Source organism: Populus nigra, chromosome 15 (assembly GCF_951802175.1).
Source record: "Populus nigra chromosome 15, ddPopNigr1.1, whole genome shotgun sequence".
NCBI lineage: Eukaryota > Viridiplantae > Streptophyta > Magnoliopsida > Malpighiales > Salicaceae > Populus > Populus nigra.
The window spans coordinates 3,116,909-3,136,552 of NC_084866.1; the positions used below are offsets into that span (position 1 = coordinate 3,116,909).

General features: G+C 33.3%; 2 protein-coding genes across 2 annotated transcripts; one reads left to right on the plus strand and one right to left on the minus strand.

Moving 5' to 3' along the window:
- Nucleotides 1–10,144: 10,144 nt before the first annotated feature.
- LOC133674121 (pentatricopeptide repeat-containing protein At1g08070, chloroplastic) lies at nucleotides 10,145–12,508 on the minus strand. Its single transcript, XM_062095107.1, has one exon. It carries the CDS (start codon nucleotides 12,486–12,488, stop codon nucleotides 10,272–10,274), a length of 2,217 nt encoding a protein of 738 aa, XP_061951091.1. The 5' UTR covers nucleotides 12,489–12,508; the 3' UTR covers nucleotides 10,145–10,271.
- A 928-nt stretch (nucleotides 12,509–13,436) lies between these two features.
- LOC133674753 (tocopherol cyclase, chloroplastic) lies at nucleotides 13,437–18,913 on the plus strand. Its single transcript, XM_062095975.1, has 10 exons — nucleotides 13,437–13,905; nucleotides 13,980–14,224; nucleotides 14,334–14,413; nucleotides 15,034–15,110; nucleotides 15,456–15,625; nucleotides 16,031–16,128; nucleotides 16,694–16,801; nucleotides 17,143–17,259; nucleotides 17,502–17,651; nucleotides 18,341–18,913. The coding sequence occupies exons 1-10, from the start codon at nucleotides 13,622–13,624 to the stop codon at nucleotides 18,515–18,517; spliced, it is 1,506 nt and encodes a 501-aa protein (XP_061951959.1). The 5' UTR covers nucleotides 13,437–13,621; the 3' UTR covers nucleotides 18,518–18,913.
- Nucleotides 18,914–19,644: the final 731 nt, after the last annotated feature.

Below are 19,644 nucleotides of genomic sequence, written 5' to 3' on the forward strand. Positions count from 1 at the left end.
TTCAAGTCATCTCATGTTTTGACATGCATGTTCGGAACTGCTCAAGCAATCGGCCGGCGCAATGCGGAGAATGAGTAGCAGCTATATGTCAGTTCTGTATGTATCTTGATTCCTCCATGTCAGTAGGAATTAATTCCCTTCTTTCATGCTGTGCTTAGTGAGACATTTTTCTACTCAGAAAATAACGAAATCCGAATCATCAGTGATTTTCTTGTTCAACACAATAATAATGAAATCCAGAAACATGCCATGTCTTTAAGTTTATTGAATTTGGCCAGAATTAGATTGTTTTTTTCTTACTTATGTTTTGGTAATCATGTTTTAGATGCTTAGTCATTTTTTTTCTTGTTGAGAATATATTTTAGATAGGTGATTTATGAAAAATTAAAAAGAGTGGACTGAGTTTGATATATTTCCAGATGTTTAGACACTATTCCAATACATCGGTTTGTAATTAAAATAATCATGAACTTTTATAAATAGCCAAAAAACTGTGCTACTACAAATATGATGAATTTTTCAATTATATGTCACTATGAAAATCAAATTCATTTTATATATACAATTTATAATGGAAATATTGATATAGGTTTAGTTAAAGATTAATCAACTATTAAGTTAGGTTTTAAAAATAATTTTGTATTATTCTTTAACATATCCTCTCAAGTTGTGCATAATTTTTATTAATTAAAATAAAAATAGTAAAATTTGAATTCATAACTGTTTGATTATCAAAACTATGATACCATATCAAAAAATCAATTCAACTTAAAAATTTAAATTATTAGATGAGGTTCAAAAAATAATTTTATATTACTCTCTAATAATTTCATTATAAACTTTGTGAAAATTAATGAATCATAATCAAATTATTAAAACATCAATTATGTGAACAGATCATAATATATATATAACATTCCTTGCATCAATATTGGGTTAATGCTTGCAGATAACAATATTCCTTGCGTCAACAACAATATATATATTTTCACCTTTTGTAATACCTTTTCTATTTCCAATTCATTTTTTTATATAAATATCTTATTGGATTAAACATAAATTACAGTCTTATAGATTTAATAACAATATTTAACTTCATCACTTTCAATTTATTAAAAAAAGTACCAAAGACAAAAATTTAAACATATAAAAACAATACTCCTATTAACAAAACCTAATAAATACTTTGAAAACACTGCATATCATGGGTGAAACATTGAGGGAAATAAAATCTTTTTACAAGTTACATTAGTTATTATCAAATTGATTTTGAATAAATAAGTTTCTCATATTTTAAAAGCATAATAAAATAACTAAAATATTCTTGAGAGTAAATATTATAAAACTAGTGTTCATGAGTTTTTTTTTTATATTTTCATACTAGTTTTTTCGTTATAATCAAGTTGACTAAGGAGTAATTTGATTTTTTAATATTATAATATATATATATTTTTTAAAAAGTGGTTGGTGTGCGGGCTTGTGCTCTTCAGGTGGCGCCTTCACCATCCAAAAATCCCCTTACATCATGTCATTAGAATTATTGCAACATCTTCTTCGTAGTGGGATGACAACTGACGGCAACAAATAAGTTTTTCATATTCAAATTAAATTTCAGAGTTGTCCTTTTATTTACTAAGATTTTAACTTTGGTTCTTATTTTTTGATTTCTAATTTTTGTTCTTGATCTTTTTATAAAATTTTGATTTGTTTTTAATTTCATTTTTTAATCCCAATTTGTAATATTTTATTTTTTTCAATTTAAACCTCATTCTTTTGATAGTTTTTTTTCTTTAGGTCCTTTTGTTAAATTGATTTTTCTTTTCAATTTCACCCTTCAATAAAAAAAATTATAGTTGTCGTCTAATTTGTTTTCTATTTCAACTTTGATTCTTATTTTTTAATTTCTATTTTTGGTTTTAGGATCCTTTTGTATAATTATATTTCAATTTTATTTTTTAATATTTTATTGATTAGGAATTAGACTTCATGGTTTTTTCAAACAGAGCATTTCCAGTCTAATAACCCGGGTCACGAGTTTGAAAAGTTGATGCAGGTTGACATTATTTTTTCTTTACTTATTTTCTTTGCTAATTTCATCATACGACATTGGTTTTTTTTTTTTAAGAAAATGAGCTTTGTGATTTTTTTCCTTTTGTTTTCTATCATACTATCTTGATCTCATGACTTGGATTGTGGGGTTGACGAGTTAATTATGTTGACTCAACCCTTATAACTCGGGTTAACTCGGTCCTTATAACCCAAGTTATAAGTTTTTCATACTAACTCGGGTTGACTTAAATTTTTTTTATTATTTTTAATCAATTTATTACTTTTTTATATTTAATTAGTTGAAAATTGAGTTACATTATTTTTTTTAAAGTTATCATGATAATTTTTTTATTTAGTCCAAAGGAAAAACAAACCAGCAAAGCAAGCTTTAAATATCATATGGGTCCGTGCGTGCCCTAACAAACGGTAGGGGTGTTCATGGTTCAGTTCGGTTCGGTTTAGACTAAAAAAACCAACCGAACCGAATTACAACATATTTGTAAAAAATTAACTGAACCGGACCGGAAACCGGTTCAAATCGAACCGGTCTAGTTCGGTTAAATCCGGTTTTTTAAGGAAAAAACCGGGAAACCTAATCCCATGGGTTTTTTTGGTTTTTTTTTAAATTGGCTTACGGTGGGCAGGAATTCACTTTAAAGAAAGACAACCATGGTATATAGCGATTGTTTATGCATGATCAGCAATGTTCTTTCCCCGGCCAATCTGGTCTACACATTGTGAACTCCAAGCTGGGGTTCTTGCAATCCAAACTAGACCCCAAGTAGCTTTTCGGCCTAGTCGAATCGCTTTCCTGCAGTATTAATTAAGAGAAGTGCATGCCACCTCTTGTAAGTAACCAGTCAAGCAAATCCATGTAATTAAACTCTTATCCCCATATGTTAGATTTCTGGAAGTTTTGAAAAATCTTTAAGGAATTCTAGACTTTGGGATGATACCTCCATTAGTTGTCCAGATCTTTGTTGTGACTGGAACGTTCCTTGTCTGTGCCCATCCATGTCGTTGGAGTTTGTTTGCAGCCATGCTTCCCTACCACTGAAATGTAACATATATAATTGAATTAGCTTGAAATTATATTGACACGGTGCACAACAATATCTTTACTTGATGGATGCGGAGATGTGAGTTATTTACTTGTTAATCAGCTTAAGAAGAGATAGATGCAGAGAAGATGTTAGGTTTGGTGTGGGCGGCGGCTGCAGAAGAGATAGAGCTAGAGAAGAGATATATGTGGAGATGTGGGTAAGAGGCAGAGAAGATGAAAAATTTAGGTTTGGTGTGGGCGGCGGCTGCGGAAGTAAATTGTAATGTTAGGTTTAGGTTTACACTTTATTGTACTAGTTAGTATTTATACTAGGTCAGTAGGTTGTTTCTTCTGGCTTTATTTTTACGGGTAGCCAGTTCGATTCACCGGTTTTGGTGGTCAAACCGAAACCGAACCGAACCGGAAAGAGTTTTGGTTTTGGTAATCAGTTTAATCGGTTTTTTATCTCGGTTTGGTTTTCTCGGTTAATTTTCCATCGGTTTTCTCGGTTTTTTCGGTTACTCGGTTTTTTTGACCACCCCTAACAAACGGTTACCTTATCTTTTCTGTTTATAAAATTCATATTTTGCCGCGAACTCTGACTACCCAGCATCTTCTTCTTCTGGCAAAGCAAAAGCAAAACAAATCTTTAAGACATTTTTGTGATGGAAACAATAAACGTGCTTTACTCTCCCTATGTTACCATCTTCAAGCTAGTAAGCCTTGTCGTCAATCTCCAGTTGAAAAATCACTGATGCTACAAAGATTCCGATCACCAAACAGTACTCAACTACTGTCGGATTCTGATAAGGAAGGTTTGACTGTTGAAACTGAAAAATTTTCCGGTTCTGTCAGTCCTGTTTACGTGCGCCTACACACCTCCTAATAAAGATCTCCGAATTCCTCATAGCGGGTAAAATTAGTTTTGTGATCTTAACATTAATACTATAGATTAAATTTGGGAATTGTTTTATAATTTTGTTGATTTACATCTTGTGATATTTTCCGATGGAATGATTTGCTTGAATGTGCAGGTACCATTTTGCTGATGACAAGTTTATTTTCCAATACTGAAATGAAGAATCTCATAACTTTGGAATAATATAAAATCATCTCTCTGCTTCACCAAACAATTTCAACTTTTAAGTTAAATATGGTTTTTTACTAAGTTCGAATATTACTATTTTTTTCTAGTTAAAATATAATAACATAAGATATAATGGATTGTATAAAATTGGTTAATGAAACATGTTGAAGAATGTTTGTTATTGGAATAAGAGTGTTTGTTGTGTTTTGGTACGATAACTGCGAGAATTAAAGTATAAATATTTAAAGAATAAAAATTATGAATCTTTGACCTGAGTGGTTCAAGAGGTATAAATAACCACTTAACCTTGTCATGTTATTGGAATTGAGGGGTTGGAGTGTTATTTTCTCCTGATAACATTAATGAAATAAGGGATAAATATCTTTTACACAATATATATTAATATTAATGGACAAATATCTCTTACACAATATTAGTGTTGATGAAAATATAGTAGGGCATTGAAAAACTTTTATACACATAGGAATGTAGAGAGACGAGTATTCTTGACATTAATATTTTATGTTAAAAGTCATAAAAATAAATAAATGAAACTTTATGACCTAACACGAGGTCTATAATGATCGTCAGGTTCATACCACTTAGACTTGGCATAATACTAAGCCCACAAGCAATGCATCTAGCAGCTTGCCAAACTCATATATACTTGGGATCAGTGCATAACTAAACTCAAGAATGTTGAGTCTTACAGATCGTAAGATCCATGTCCATTTGAGTTCAACACATAGCTAAACCTAAGGACGTTGGGGTTGACAGCTTGGTAGATTCACATGTACTTGGGTTTAGCACATAATTAAAATCAAGGACGTTGGGTTTGACAGCTTACTAAACCTATGTAACTCAGCGCGTAGCTGAACTCAAGAATGTTGGATCTGACAACTCGCTAGATCCATGCGTACTTAAGCTCAGCACATAACTGAATGCAGAGATATTGAATTTGACAACTCGTAATGCTCATGTTTGCTTGGGCTTAATACATAGATGAAACCAAAGAAATTGGACATGGCAACAAATTAAATCTATGTCATCTGGGCGTGGCTCTGCCAAGCATTTAGATGTTGAGTAGGGACGTAAGCCCCACCCTTTTATTATTCAGATTGCCACCCCACCTTAGACCTTTTAAATATGGATGTAGGCTAAAAATTTAATTTTAAAAATATGCTATCCAAGAAAAACTACTATGAATCCTTCCACAACAGATTAAGCTTTGGTGACATTAAATGACTGCTCATTTGATCTAACGGAAGAAGTTGTGTGTTCAGTCCAAGTGATATTTTTTTTTAATTATCGCAAAGGTAGGCATGAGCTGATGTTGGAGAATGCTTTTTGTGGTTGAGAAAGACTTCTTGCAGCCTCCTCAGGTACATATGCGTTCCATGAATTCTGTCCTGTTCCTCATAAATCTTGAGATTACTGTTGATTTGTTATGCATAATTTTTATTTAGAATTTTATGTTTTGTCATTTAACAAGGAATTAACATCCTTCTTGCACGACTTGTAACCAAATACAATAATTCTGCTGTTCTGAGGTTATAAATAAACTTGTTATTGATTCTGCTGTTCTGAGGCTATAGGTTTCTTCGCTTGACGACTGCATAAGAGAGATTCTGCTGTTCTGAGGTTATAAATAAACTTGTCATTGATTGATAGCTGATAGCTCTTCCTTCTTGCACGTAGCCATCCTTCCCTGTTTTTCTTTCCCTCGGGGGTACGCAGGCAAAGCTACAAGATCATTAAATAAAATATACAGAATATGGATCTTTATTTTGCATTCGATTTGTGCCCGTTTCTGCTGCTCCAGGGGTCATGAGGGATTAAGAGGCTGTTTGAGATAGCAGTTGTTTTTGTTTTTTGAAGTGTTTTTTATTTAAAAATATATTAAAATAATATTTTTTTTATTTTTTAAAATTTTTTTTGACATTAACACATCAAATTAAATGATTTAAAAATACTAAAAAATAATTTTTTTAAAAAAATATTTTTTATTTTTTTTAAATTAATTTAAAACACAAAAATATACATAAACTAATACAGGCTTCTAGGGTCAATATACGAAAGTTTCATTGATGGTTGCTGCATTATTAAGTGATACTCTAAAAGGCGTGAGAAAATCACTCTGGTAAGCTTCCCACGCCTTTTAACTTTCCCTATTATTTCCTTATTATTAATATATTATATTATTATAACTATTATATCATAATTATATTATATTATATTATTCTATTATATTATAACATATCCTAAAAAAATACTGTAATTGTTTTTTTTTAGTTTTTTTTCTTTTAATGAATTTTTTTATTTAATTTAGTTTGTCAATGTGAAATTTTTTTTATTTAGTTATCAGATTTTCATGACACGGTTTCTGAATTTAATGGGTTAACCTGATTTAACGAGTTAACCCAGAATTTGTGTTTTTTTAATTAATTTCTGTCGTTTAGTTTAGTTTGTTAATGTTAAATTTCTTTTTATTTAATTATCAGACTTGCATGACACGTATTCCGAGCTTGACGGGTTAACCCAGTTAATTCTGGGTAAACCCGTCAATTTTTTTTTCTATTTAGTTATCAAACTTTCATGACGCGAATTCTAGGTTTGACGGGTCAACCCAGTTAATTCAGATTTTTTTTATTTTTCTTCATTAGTTTTTTTTTCCTATTAGTTTTTTTTTCTTTGTTTTTTTCTTTTTAATTAATCTATTTAATTATCACGCTTTTATGACACGATCTTAGCCAGACCCACATCCAATGTTATTGGGTTTGGTATTGCAGTCAGACCCATTTAAACTTGGATCATGCAAGTTTAATGTTATTATTAATATTATAAATATTACTATTAGATCAGACATTGCCGTCAAACCCAAGACTCTTGGGTATAGTTTTGTAGAAAAACCTAACACTTTTAAATCTTAGTTTTTTTTATATACTTTTTATGCAAAAAAAAAATTAACTCGCGGCATCGCACGGGTAACGTAACTAGTATAAGACAAGAACGTCTGGTTCTTATTTTCAACATACAAAAGATGATACAAGGTCAAAAGATTTTTCTTCATTATCAATTTTTATGTGTGAATAATTGGGAATGCATTTAAGCAATTGATTTAATTTAATTTAAAATTATTTTAAAAAAACTAAATTTAACAAAAAATAATAAATAAAAAAAACTCGAGATAACTCATGTTATTTTTAAAATTAGTAAACAATTCTACAAAAAAAATTAAAAAATAACAGAACTTAATCTCCTATTAAATTAAATGATGAAAGATAAAATTAATAAAATACATGAGTTTAAAAAAAAAAGACAAATGAACTTAAACGAATTTTTTAAATTTGGGTTAATCTCTCAAATTCACAACTCTTTAAATTGTAGACTTAGGCTCAATCAAGAAGTCCAATTTAATATTGAATGTTGAAATAAAAAAAATTAATTTAAAAAAATTGACAAAGTAAAAAAAATAACAATAAAAAATCAAGAAGGATAAAATTGTAAAAAAAAATCATATTTATAAATGATTTTAAATAAAATAAATAGCAATAAAGAAAATAATAATTAAATTTGACATATTAAAAAATTAATGTAGGTTAAAATTGAAAATAAATTTAATTTTATAAAATAATTCAAATAAAAAAATTAATTGAAATAACATCAATAAAATTTAAAGAAAAAATAAATTAAAGAGTTATTGTGAAATTTGTAAAGGCAAGAAAAAAAAGAAGAAGAGTAAAGTAAATTGATGCCAAACCTCAGGGAATTACACCGCACATGTCGGCTAGAGAGGAAAACCCTGCCGTGATAAATCCAAAAATTCCAAAGAAAGCTGTTTTTAGTCGTTGTAAGCTGCTGCACGCTCTGCTTAGAGTGTCTTTGATATTGTGGTAGCTGTTGTGGTTATGATTTTAAAAAAGTTATTTTATAAAAAATATTTTTAATTGAGGTTGATTTGAAAAAATAGGTGTTTGGTTAAAACTGTGGTTGAAATTGAAGTTGAATAAAAAGTAGTTTAATGTGTTTGGTTAAGAATACTTTTAAAATTAAAGTTATAAAATAATTTTAATATATATATATATATATATATATATATTAAAATTGATGGTTTTTAATTTAAATGTTATAGATTTAACTATTGTTATTACTTCATGAAATAAATAATACTTTATATAAAATATTTTTTCTTATCCTATTAAACCATCTACAATTCCATTACGTACAAAATTCATTCGACAAGAATTATAATTTCTATTATTTTTTAAGCGTGTAATAAAATTAGATAAAATATTATCAGGAATAAAATTAATTTGATATTACAGTGCGAGTGAATTTAATTCACTCTACACTTGTTTTTTGGGAAAAAAATATTATTTACATGACAATACGAGTAAATTTAATTCATTTTAAACTAGTTTTTTTTTAATACAAAAACTAAACACATTGAAAAAAAAAAAGTTCACTCGAACAGTGCAAGTGAATTGCACTGTTCACGTGAACAGTGCAATTCACTTGCACTGTTCGCTTGCACATTGCAAATGAATTGCAAATGAATTGCACTGTGCACGTAAACACAGAATTTTGCAAAGCAGCCTTCACATCCAAAACGTGAACTTGTATAGGACCCACTAAAATTAAATTGTGTTTTTTATGGAACCAAACATCATGTTTGCTGTAATTGCTTCAAACATCAAATAAATATCCTTTTAAACACGGAGGAGTGGCATACTCGCTAACGTGTTCAATGAAGATGCCATATTATTATTATTTTTATTTTTATTTATTAAAATACTATTTTTTTTTTTTCTAATACCGCGTCCTAATCATTAAAAATAAATCTAAATGAAATTACACCTACTGACCTACACTTGCTTCAACAGTGGAAACTGGCCTTGCTCCAGCTTGTATGGATACATGCTCGTGTTTTGAAATTGCAAACGTGGGTAAGGAGACAGGACAGAACTAGGGGGAGGGTTAATCTTATTTTCCTTACTTGCAATACCTCTGTCCGTTTATCAACTTGGGTTTCACTTTCCCAGTTTAGGTGGCACGATTCTAACCTCAGCAATCAATTTTCTGTGGCATCAATAATCAACTGGATATGAGAAATGAGATCAAGAACCCTAAACTAGCTCTGTGATCTGCGTTTTACAAACGTGACTTGATGCGACCACTTACCGTTGATAGCTTAAGCCTGTTCCTTTTATTTTTTCTGTTCATAATATGGGCTTAAATTCTTAATCTTTCGATCTTGTTGGATGTAGGTAATTTTGGAGATTACCAGACATGACAGAGGTGGAGGTTGGAGGAGGACCATGGTTTACAACTTGGAAAGGCAAGACATCTGCTTCACAGTTCCTCTGACATGCTCTTAGAGTTCCCATTGATCTGGATGGAATTTACAGTTTCGTTCCATTATTCAATCCCCCTGGTTTATAGCCTAGTTGGCTCGTGCTTTCGTTTTACAAAAGGACTCGCCTTTCACAACCTAGAAATAGAGAGAGAGACGGCACAGTGTGGGTGCCAACCGCTGTTTGCATGCACCTTGAGGACCTGCCGGTCCAAATGATCTGGATGCCTTCGTTATCTAAGAAGCAATTATATCCATGGCTTAAGCTTTTAATACAGTCCCAGCCTCCCAGGCCAGATATAGCGACGGTAACAGCAACCTTTTTTCCACTGCCCTGTCCAAGACAACGGTTTCAAATGCTCTGTTAGTCTGTTTGTCCCCAGCACATCGTGTTTGTTCAAGTTGGTAACAAACTGATGTGTTCGTTTAAGATGGTAACCAGCTGATCAAACATACTCTTGTCTGAGAGTTAATTTTTTTTGTTACCTTCAGTAGTTTCCAGTTTGGTTGATTATCGATATTTTGGCATGAGTTGAACTTCTAAGCTTCTAATTACTAACAGTGAACTTAGACCTTGGTTGTGGTTCATCAAGTAATTAATCTAAAGAAGCAATTATCTGTGTATCCAACATCTTACATGTATTGAAGAAAATCTGTCCAGTTACATTACAATACATTGAGAAAACAAACAAATTATTCACAGTTTTCCTGATTTCTCAGATATTAGTTACAAAAATGTGTCACCAGTAGTCCTTACATGAGCAAGAACCATCTTTGAAATGGTGGAAACGATTTCTATCTCGTGCAATAATTTCTCTATTGAAGATCTTTGATATTAATTTGGTGGCAGAATGACAATTTCCACACACGCGAAGATTCTTCATTATTCTGATTGTTGTCCCTGGCTTTGTACTGATCAAACCAAAGGCAATGGCCAACTTTTCACTGTGATGACTCAAGACCCCTTCTTTCCACTCCTCATCCATGTCATAAAGCACCTCTGACGTATCTGGTACAAAACCAGCTTTCTCCAAACGCATATCAATTTCATCCAACATCTTGTAGATTTCATTGCTCTGGGGATGTACCTTGTCACCAACAAGAAACTCATGCACCACACTATCTACTTCAATAGAGCTACAACCAGGAACTTTCTTCATCCTGTTATCATTTAGCCTAGTTCTTATTTTTGCTACGTCCTCCCATCTACCAGCTCCTGCGTAGATGTTTGACAAGAGCACATAAGCGCTTGGGTTTTCAGGTTCTAGTTCAAAAAGATGCTTGGCAACAGATTCAGCCAACTCAATGCGTCTATGAATTCTACAAGCTCCAAGAAGAGAGCACCAAATGGCCCCATCTGGTTTCATTTCCATATTCTTCATCAAGGTTTCTGCTTCATCAAACAACCCGGCTCGACCAAAAAGATCTATCATGCATCCATAGTGTGGCAATTTCGGAGAAACCTTGTAATCTTGGATCATTGAACTAAAATATCTGCGTCCAAGACTTAGCAAACCAGCATGCTTACAAGCTGTTAACACGCCAACAAAAGTGATGTCATCTGGTACAAACCCCTCACTAGTCATTCTTGAGAAAAGCCCAAGAGCCGTATCTGTGTGCCCGTGCATGGCAAACCCAGATATCATTGCATTCCAAGTTGCCAAGCTTTTAGTATTCATGCAATCAAAGATTCGTTTAGCTACCGCTAAATCACCACATTTTGCATACATGTCAATGAGGCTTGTCCAAAGGGCAACAGTATTTTTCATACTTTTCATGTTCTTGTCGACATAAGCATGAACCCATTTGCCAAGATCAAGTGCACCCAAGTTAGCACAAGCCGGAAGAATGCTCAAGAAAGTGACATCATTAGGATCTATATTCGACCGCATCATTCGCCTAAATAGTCCCAAGGCTTCCTTATAACAGCTCATATGAGTATAGCCACCAATCATAACATTCCATGAGACCACATTCTTATCCTGTATTTTCTCAAATAGATTGCTGGCTTCTTCCAAATCTCCACATTTAACATACATATCAATAAGTCCGTTTACAAGCCTAATATTTGATCCAAGTCCACGATCTTCAATCCAAGACCGAACCCAATTGCCCAGTTGAAGAGAAGATCCTGATTGAGCGCAGGCCGAGAGGACACTAAGCATTGTGCTCACATTAGGTGTAACCTTTGCTCGACGCATCTCTTCAAAGAATGCCATTGCCTCTTCGACTCGACCACTCTGAGCATACCCAGAAATCATAGCATTCCACGACACAACATCTCTCACAGGAATTTCATCGAACAACTCTCGAGCTTCATCCAAAAAACCCTTCGAAGCATACCCAGTAATCAAAGCAGTAAAAGAAACAGCATCTCTCATAGAACTTTTATCAAACACCAATCTTGCATTAATCAATTCACCATTTTGAGCATACATGTTAATCAACGAAGTATGTACAAAGGCATTATGTTCAAGTCCAAGCTTCAAAACATGTGCATGGACCTGTTTCCCTTCATGGGCACCTCTAATTTTGGTGCATGACTTGAAAATAGAAGGAAAGGTGTACTCATTCGGCTCTGTACCAGAACTAATCATATGAACATAGTATTCTAAAGCTAAAAAAGGGGATCCGCTCGATGAGAGACCCCTAATCATATGATTCCAAATCACATGATTGGGGTTTCGAATGGTTTTGAAGAGCGAGAGAGCATAAGAGAGGTCACCATGTGGAGAGACGGCGCAAAACTCGATGAGCTTGCTAAGAGCGAAGTGGGTGTTGTGGAGGCCAGTTTTGATGATGTGGGAGTGGATTTGTTTGAGAGTCTGGAGGGTTTTGCAGTTGGAAAGGAGAGTTAGAGAAGGATGGTCATGGACAAGCTTGTATGGCGGAGAAGGATCAGAGAAGGAAAGAGCTTGGAGAGTACTTACGGGTGAAGCCACTGCCACCATCTTCATTTGTAGTTTGTGAAACTGGAGTTCCTCTATTCAAAATTTTCAAACTTGAAGAAGGTCAGATTTTTATCCTTGTAGATTTATTATTGTTTCACTTTCACCCTCATAGTTTAAGTTTTCACAATATTACCTCTATAGTTTCTAAAATGTCTTTATTTTGCCCTTGATAAATAACTACTTTTTTCATGAATTATTTCTTGGCTTTAAATTATATATCATAATCATGTCTAATTAATTTTTGAATTATTTAATTTTTTTTATATATTTTTTAATTTGGTACCGTTCACCATCTTTTATTACTCTATTACATAAAAATGGTTGCATGCACAACAACATTAACTACAAATATTCTACTAATCCACACAATACCTTATTTTTAGCTAAAAAAAAGTTAAATAATCTCTCAAGAGATAATTATTCATCGGAGTATAAGTTTGATATTATAATAATTTTTACGGTTACGGTTTCAAAAAATATGTTTAAAAAAATTATAAATTATATTTTTTCTTAATCAATATTTTAAGAGAGAGTTTTCAACGAGAATCATGAAAAGAAAATATAAAAATAATATGTATTGAATAATTAAACATTTTTAAAGCTATGGTTGGTGTAAAAACACAATTTCAACGACACAATAACACATTCATGTTGAATCTGCATTATCAAAAATTCTAATTTTAAAAAAATCAAAAGCATGTGATTAATGTTGGGTGTTTTTAGAGGTCAAACAAACCTCAAAACCTTTGACTCAAACAAGAACTTAAATGGTTCAATTAAATATAAAATAATCTTGAACTGCCAGCAATAAATGGTTTAATTAGGGCAGCTATGATACATCAAAAGGATCAATATGAGAAAGTATAAGAAATATAAGAACCAAAAGTGAATTTTATAGCACTGTTTAAATAAACGGTAAGGAAATGGTAAGCGTTGCATATAACTTCCCTTTTGTCTCCATTTTCCATTTTGCCGCCACCTCACTCTCTCTCTCACACACCTCCTCCTGTGCCGGTGTATAAATACCAGCCTCAAACCCCCCTGCTCCTCTCTCTCTCCCCACACAGCCGTCCATTCTTAATTTCTCTCGCTCTCTCCAGTGCTCAAATTAATCTTTCAAAAATCTTGAATTTCGAATAATGGAAGTACACATTCACAATTTCTCCCCTAATTTCTCACCACTTCGACCCCTAACAAACCCTAATTCCTCTATCAAACTCTATCACTCTCGAGATTCTACCTTTTCTATACCTCTATCGAAATCACTCAAGCTAGGATTCCGATCATCGCCGCTGTTGGCGGCGACCACTCCCGTCACTAACACCGATACTTCACTAGCCTCAAAAGGAGAAAATGAGAGGAGTGTGAGTCCAGTTTATGTGCCAACGCCACCTAATCGTGGGCTCCGTACTCCTCACAGCGGGTAATTTTTTTTATTTAAAATTCTTGATAATTATTTATTCCTAAATTGTAATTTTATTTCAATAAAATTGACAGGTACCATTATGATGGGACGACGCGGAACTTTTTTGAAGGTTGGTATTTTAAAGTGTCGATACCGGAGCGGAAACAGAATTTCTGTTTCATGTATTCAGTGGAGAATCCTGCGTTTCCTAAGAAATTGACTGCCTTGGAGTCGGCACAGCATGGATCGAGATCAGTTGGAGTTGGTGCTCAGATTCTAGGGGCTTATGACAAGTATATTTGCCAATTCTCTGAAGAATCGCAAAATTTCTGGGGAAGTAAGTGTTTTCCCCCCCTCTTTGTAATGTTATGGGAGCTGTTTGAATTTGTAAGATTCTGTGTTTAAGAGTTAAAGTTGTTACTATTAGTTTGTTTGTTGATACTTAGGTAGGCATGAGCTGGCATTGGGGAATACTTTTGTTGCTGAGAGAAACATGCGGCCTCCAACTAAAGAGGTTCCTCCTCAGGTTGAAATCTCTATTGTTCATCTTAAATGTTGATATTGATATTCTTTTTGTTTATCATTTTTTTTAGAATGTCCAACCTTGTCAATTTTATAAGGTTTTAACATTTGGGTTTCTTAGTTTGAATGCATAAGAGAGGATTTCTTTTTTATTTAGTTACAAAGCCGTGGATTAATAGTACATAAGAATGTTGTCAGAGTTGCAAGGCTTTAAAACTGTGCAATACAGCTGCGGAGGAAAATAAGAAAAGTCCTCTTTAACAATTTAACTGAAATATCTCATTTTGCTTCCGTAACTTCAAATAGTTTCTCATGTCTGAAAAATTTGTAGGAATTCACATTAGCTACTGTACCCTTTTTTTTTTAAGTTTTGAGGTGGTTGAATATATCAGCATTAGCCTTCCTGTTCAATTCTGTATTAGATATTTTTTTTGCTTATTTTACATTTCCTTGCATAAGACTGTTAAAACCTGAAAAATTAGAGTGGATTCTCAATTTCCTGTCTGCTTGGTTAGACTTAGTGCAGGTGTTTCTTGGTTTGCTTGGTTTATATTCTTGCTGAGGCTAACCATGTCAAATGAATCCAAGTTACAACTTACATTTTGTAATATTTAATTTGTGCAGGAATTTGATAAAAGAGTTTTAGAAGGATTTCAAGTAAGCCCACTTTGGCACCAAGGCTTTATTCGTGATGATGGCAGGTATTCTCAATCTTATCATCCATACCCATAGTGTAGAGATTGAGTTTCAGGATGTAACATCACACATGCATGGGGGCTTTTTTTGTAAAATCATGCATGCATGTCACACTGCATTCAGTGCCACATTCACATTCAGGATAATGGATTAAACTTTCTAATGCTTTGTTAGTCCAACTCCTTATCTATGCTTAAAGTGGTGAGAAAATAATAAGATTGGGTAAGTCGGGGCAAATCAAACATATTTCATGTTTGAAATTTTGATAATCAAATATATTTTTAATACCTTGGTTGTTTCTAATTTATTTGAGCATTGATAGTTTGACATGACTTTTCTTCTAACTGCAGGTCAGATTATGTGGAAACTGTGAAAACTGCACGTTGGCAGTACAGCACACGGCCTGTTTATGGATGGGGTAATGTTGGGTCTACACAGAAGTCGACTGCAGGGTGGCTTGCTGCTTTTCCTGTATTTGAACCCCACTGGCAAATATGCATGGCCGGAGGACTTTCAACAGGCATTAACTATTCTTGCTTCTGGTTATAATTGTTTTGGAACTTTCAATCTGATGTTGGTTATGATACTTTTATTCTATTTTACAACAAGTTGTCTAATAAAATCAATGATCTTTGTAAACTGTTCTTGCTCATTTTATATAATCATCTCTTGTTTCTTACAGTTCTCTTTTCCCCCCCCTTCTAAGTAAATACCTTACAAGAATTTACAGAAGCCTCCGTTGTTAATTTCTAAGTGCTCATGCTGCTATGAAGGTCACAAGTTTGTGAGAGCAGAATATCCATAGGCTTTAGAAATAATTATATTCTAGGTTTTTGGCTCCTTTTGTTGTCACAGTGGCAAAGAGTATTGTGATTAGGTTCAATGCTTTCTAGGGAATAATGCTTTGGGTTTTGATTGGACACAGGATGGATAGAGTGGGATGGTGAAAGATTTGAGTTCGAAGATGCTCCTTCTTATTCTGAAAAGAACTGGGGTGGAGCCTTCCCAAGAAAATGGTTTTGGGTAAATATTTATTTCTTTCATGTGGTAAATATCTGTGTATTAATGGATTATATGTTTTTCTCACGTGGAATTTCATGCTTACATAACATTGTAAGGGTGGCTAAGTTACTTTCACTGTTGCTCTTTGCATGACTAATAATTAACTATTTACCCTCTTTTCAACATACAAAGGTGACCTTACATCAATATTATTCACCCCAATTCACGTTTTGATGTGTGGTGTGGGAATGTTGTGTTGTCATTACATGTTGGTTCAAAGTACAGAAATTGAAGAAAGCACATTAACTTTATCTCTGGCTCATTAGCCTGCTTTATCATGGACTTGATTAGATGGCTCATTTTTTATGCGTTGTTGATTAGTGGAAATTTTTGGTGAAGAAATCTCTGCTCTGTTTAAGTTATTGAAGTTGTTGGGAATTATCGCTGGGATGATGTTTTGCTAATGCATCTTAGGTTTGCAATTGTCCACATATGCCTAACCTGGAAGAAAAGAAAATTAAAAAAATTAAAAGAAAAAGTCTGAATGCCTGTATGCTAATTGTTGATGTTTTACATTTTACCATAGGTTCAATGTAATGTCTTTGAAGGTGCAAGTGGAGAAGTTGCTTTGACTGCAGCTGGTGGGTTGAGGCAAATACCTGGACCAAGTGAGACTTTTGAAAATGCTGCATTGGTAACTTTCCTATGACAATTCCAACACTTTGTTCTCCACTTTCCCTTGTTTCAGCAATTCTTTTTAGATAGATAGGTTTTTTCTGCTCTTTAGGAATATATATGGCTAAATGCATGTAAAGAATGAGATAGTGAACCAATGATATGCAATTTTCATGGAACCTCAGCTACCCTTTATGTTTTCATATGGAACTTGAATATTATTCATGAGTTTGAATATGCCTTACTATCTTTAGTTTGAGATCCTGAAATAGAAGAAAAGCCAAAAACATATTCAAGTTTACAAGTTGGACGCACTTGTTTTAAATAAACTGACACACAATACAATGTCCACCTGTGCAGGTTGGAGTACATTATGATGGGATTTTCTATGAATTTGTGCCATGGAATGGTGTTGTAAATTGGGAAATTTCTCCATGGGGTTCCTGGTACATGGCTGCAGACAATGGGACACATTTGGTATCTTCTGTTTCCTGTTTCTAGTATTCACAGTCGCACAGTATAAATCCACTTTTAACTCTGATGTCCCTGTAAGTTTGGTATTATTCTTCACTTAAACATGTGAAACATTAAAAAAGAAAAAGGAAGAACATGCTTGCCCACATGATTTTTCATGACCTCTTAAGTCTTTTATGGATACATATAATGATAAGTTGGAGTTATACTATCAACTAGAGGTCTAATTTATTTTCTTTACTCAGGTTGAATTGGAGGCAACAACAAAGGAATTGGGAACAGCATTGCGTGCTCCAACAGCAGAAGCTGGGCTTTCTCCAGCTTGTAAAGATACCGGTTTTAGTTTTCTGAAATTGCAAATATGGGAACGTCGATATGATGGCACTAAGGGGAAGGTGCATTTTACTTCTCACTCTCCCATATCCACATATTCATCAACTTCATGCGCAAAAACATTAACTTAAACTATACTATTTAACCTCAGGATTTATTCTTAGCATTAAGTGGCCTAACTATTCAACAGAACATCAAAAACTTTGAACTTTTCTTGTGTGACAGTATTTATCTTGCAATGTAGTTTCTTTATATAAAAACAAGTTTCGCAACCAGAGGTTGCACTTGTTCTCCGACATGTATTTTCAGTGACATTATCCCATGAAACCAGTGAAAGGAGTCCATCTGTGGACTTCATGAGTGATTTTTTCTTAAAAATCTAGAGTTGTCGTTGGAGAAATGAAGAGTCTGCTTTTAGCATGTGAGAATTTGCTTCCTGGATGTTCTATTTTTGTTTGTCACACCTTGTATGTTATCTATGTGCTAAAATCCATATGGATTGATACAATTCCAATGACAGCGTTTTCTCATAATTTTTCAAAATCCTTGGCATCCAATTTTTTAATGTAATTTGTCAAAGGGGCAAAGCGCTGATCCCTGGCATGCAATTGTTGTGATTGGTATATGCTCTTAGATCTGCACTATTACAAGTTGGTTTTGTTCTTGTTCAAGAAACAAATAAGACCAGTTAGTTTATTTGTTCATACTATGGCTTTGGATATTCCTACACTTTCAGCATTATTATATGCAGTTAATTTTGGATGTTACAAGCGACATGGCATTAGTAGAAGTTGGAGGAGGACCATGGTTTACCACTTGGAAAGGCAAGACATCTATGCCAGAGCTTGTCAGCCGCACTATTGGAGCCCCCATTGACGTGGATGGAATTTTTAGTTTTGTTCCTCTGTTCAAGCCCCCTGGTTTATAACCACTAGGCCAGTTCTTTCATTACGAAAATGGATCAAACTTGGAAGTTTGAAGAGCCAGAGAAAGGAAGATGGCAGTTTGATATGAAAGATGATCCATTGTGCCCCAAAGCAGCAGACTAAATGTTTTCCGTGACGCTGTAAGTTGCATGATCAGTTCTTTTGTTGTAAATTTCACTCAAATAACATGTAGCTTGGGCAACTGCAGTTAAAAGGGAACTGGGTGCTTGCCTTAGTCTGACTTCATCCATTCTGAGGCCTTTTGCATTAGCCACTCTTTTTTTAACCACATAGCTAGTGCAAAGCTAATATAGAACTTGTGTACCTACCTACATCGCTTTTTATTCAGCACCTTCTGCAACTTTGTGGTCATTTATTGCATATTTTGTAGTTTGTTATCCTGAATTTTTCATTTGCAGCTATCAGAATGTAGCAGCGATTGCCTTTAAAACCGTAAGCAAAAGTAAGGGTGCCTTTACTTATGAAGTTGTTCTCGGTTTTTTTTTTAATAAACCGAAAATTAAAGAAGATGCATTCACTGAATTGTTTTCTTAGAAACAGGTGTTCTCAAATTCTTGAAAACACCAAATAGAGATGGAAACAAAACATAATTTTCTGAAATTATACCCTTAAATTTCTCAAAGGTGTTCCTATTATCCAGATCTGTTTACGATCTTATGTTATGTTTTATATCACTTATGATATGTTTCACTTTTTGTCATATGCATGCGAAATTCCTCGTCTTTCCAGATTTGGCTCATACGGGAAAAGTTGGTCAAAAGCAAGTTTAACACAACAAAAACAATTTACAGAAGTATTTTGTATGATTATTATTAGCACGGGAACCATCACTAATTAACTCGTATCATTTACTTTTTAGTTTTTAAATTAACTTAAGCAGACAATTGAATTGCATTTTCTTTTCATATATATTATTTTTCAAAAACAAATTACTGTACATGAAATGAGCTTCAGCAGCCAATAACCCCTGTTTATCCCAGTCCATATCCCGCGGATTAGGCATGGTTCATAATTTATGGATCCCATGTATTGAAGGATGTATAAAAAATCTAGCAATATATATTTGTTCAAAAAGAAAAATTACAGGAGAAAATATACTCCAGTCATT

What these genes read in the sequence shown, in the direction of transcription:
- LOC133674121 (XM_062095107.1), bottom strand. Translation starts at nt 12,488, where the DNA reads ATGAAGATGGTGGCAGTGGCTTCACCCGTAAGTACTCTCCAAGCTCTT.
- LOC133674753 (XM_062095975.1), top strand. Translation starts at nt 13,622, where the DNA reads ATGGAAGTACACATTCACAATTTCTCCCCTAATTTCTCACCACTTCGA. An exon ending in ATCGCAAAATTTCTGGGGAA is followed by an intron (nt 14,225 to 14,333) that starts GTAAGTGTTTTC and finishes GTTGATACTTAG; the next exon opens with GTAGGCATGAGCTGGCATTG. An exon ending in TTTATTCGTGATGATGGCAG is followed by an intron (nt 15,111 to 15,455) that starts GTATTCTCAATC and finishes TTCTAACTGCAG; the next exon opens with GTCAGATTATGTGGAAACTG.